The 2,303-nt window shown below is 37.4% G+C and overlaps 1 protein-coding gene across 1 annotated transcript in view; it reads left to right on the top strand.

Moving 5' to 3' along the window:
- LOC108576550 (splicing factor, arginine/serine-rich 15) overlaps nucleotides 1-2,089 on the top strand; it is a 6,724-nt gene extending 4,635 nt beyond the window's left edge. Inside the window, exons 15-18 of the mRNA XM_017939568.1 lie at nucleotides 7-186; nucleotides 364-827; nucleotides 1,039-1,319; nucleotides 1,478-2,089. Coding sequence (XP_017795057.1) covers nucleotides 7-186; nucleotides 364-827; nucleotides 1,039-1,319; nucleotides 1,478-2,088 — 1,536 coding nt within the window. The 3' untranslated portion in view covers nucleotide 2,089. The remainder of the gene's footprint in view (nucleotides 1-6; nucleotides 187-363; nucleotides 828-1,038; nucleotides 1,320-1,477) is intronic.
- Nucleotides 2,090-2,303: the final 214 nt, after the last annotated feature.

The raw sequence follows: 2,303 nt of genomic DNA, 5'->3' as shown, positions 1-2,303 counted from the left end.
ACACACTTATCTCACAGAGATAGAGAAGGTAATGATTCCAGAATGGATCGTGGGAGAGATAGAGGTAGAGGAAGAGATCGAGGACGTGATCGCAGAAGAGATCTTAGAGACAGAGATAGAGATGATAGAAGAGAAAGAGAAAACAGAGAAAATCGGGAAGGAAATCCACAAACTCAGAATCTTCAGGTAATTATTTCTTATTAAATGGAGACTAAATTAACAATGTTGAAGCAAAGATTTTATTGATTAAGTTTTAAACAACTTAAACAAAGTTTAGTTTAATCAGAAGTATTAAACATTATAAAGTAAGAAAAATAGTATAAAATAATTCGATCGATTTAAATTACAAACATTTATTTTTAGGAAAATGAATCTACTCCAAAAAAGGATGGTAAACCGAGTTTGGCTGATCGCCTACGTCAATTAGCTGATGGAACACTTCCGCTTGAAGATCGAGTCGATAGAATAATTCCTCGTAATCGACAAGATCGAGATAGATCCGATAGAAGTTTTGATGATTCTCGATCAGCACGCGGTGAACCCTTATCTTCTTTGATGGATTTGCCAAAGTTTGGTTTGCCCCAGGAAAGAAGTGATTTCCCGGCACGACCTCCAGATTTTCGAAATCCTCAAGATCCAAGAGAATATCAGCAACAAAGAGATAGGCAGAGTTTTGGTAGAGGTCATAGGGGATCACAGATACACGAGGAATATATGGATGTTCCGAGGTTGCAAGGAGGGATGTATCAAGAAGAATTTGATAATAGGATACATGGGCAACAAAGAGTAGAAGATTTCGGTAGACTTGGCCCACTTAGAGAACAAAGGTAAAACACAATTTGTATTTATTGTATATAATTTTTAAGATTTTCCTTGTTTGTATTGCCAATACATATTATTATATGTGTAGTTAGGAGTTATTATACATTTTGAATATAAATAGCACTGAATATAAATTTTATTTCTAGTGCTATATTTTTTGAAAGAATCTAACAATAATTTTAAATAATTGGATTATTGACTAAATATTTGCCAAAGGGAGGAATTCGATAGGTCTGAAGTGCGAGGAAGAAGACCGCTCGACGATCGAGATCGTTTCGATTACGAAATCAGACGAGATGGTTTTGATCCACGACTTCAGGACGGTTTTGATCCAAGAGGACATCTCGATCGAGGTGATTTTGAACCTAGGAGACGAGAATTCTTTGGAATCGATCCTATTTTTGGGATGCCTCCAATAATGGGACCCAGAGGACCTAGACCTGGACATCCCGACGGATTTGGACCTCGACCAGCACCTATAGGAGCTCGTGGACCAGGTAAGAAGAATTCTTTTTCTATAAGGAAAATTACACAATTTCATAAGCTGTTAAAGAATATTTAAAATTTGTTAATTTTTTTGTTCATACTTAAGTCACTTTCGAGTGGTTTTATGCTTTTATAATAAATAGGAGTTCAGTAAGCGTTCTTTTTCTAGGTCCATTAATGTTCCATCCACGAGGCTTGGGGCCTCGTCCTCTTCGTCCTGGTATGAGGCCTTTTGGTCCCCGTGGACCACCTTTTGATCCTCGAGAACCAGATGCCTTTTTCAGACCTCCCTTTGATGATATTCGTCCTCATGTCAGACCACCTTTTGGCCCTATGGGCCCACCATCTATTATTCCTCCAGAGTCTGCTGCTCCTTGGAGAAATCAAGAACTTCCTTCTGGTTCCTGGTCTTCTGACTCAGACAACCACTCGCAAAGAGATAACCTCAGAGATAAAAAGGGTGGTATTAAACATCCCAACAATCAAAACATGGAAAGAGAAAATCGAAACAGGGGGCGAAAATCTAGGTGGACTAATGTAAGTCCATCTGGGGAGGAAACAGAGGAGTCAAAGGAACAAGAATCAACTTCCGCAAATGTTGAAGAAAAAGAAGAACCTGCAAAGGAAGAGGAAGTAGTTGTGAAAGAAGAAGTAAAACAGGAAATTGAAAAAGAAATAATTCCCAATGAACAAAAGGAAGATTTGGGAGAAACAATTGGGGCAAACCGAGAAGGCATTGAAATGAAGAAGGAGGAAGAAGAGGATCGCAGGGATTCTTAGACCAAAGTAAAGAGCGATTTTTCTCTTTAAACATTTTTTCTTACTCTGTGGAGTGGTGTGAGGGAGAATTCGTTGCTTTGAGCTTTTTTTTGGGTCGGATTGAAGCAGTCAATTTTTAAAAATGAAATACTGAATTTTAGAATAATATTTATATTCAATCGATGATTATTATTGTCAAAAATAACAGTGTTTTAAAATTTTTAAACCGATTAAGA

The sequence above is a fragment of the Habropoda laboriosa genome, unplaced genomic scaffold (genome assembly GCF_001263275.1).
Source record: "Habropoda laboriosa isolate 0110345459 unplaced genomic scaffold, ASM126327v1 scaffold54, whole genome shotgun sequence".
Taxonomy (NCBI): Eukaryota; Metazoa; Arthropoda; class Insecta; order Hymenoptera; family Apidae; genus Habropoda; species Habropoda laboriosa.
This window is presented reverse-complemented; position numbering and strand designations above follow the sequence as displayed.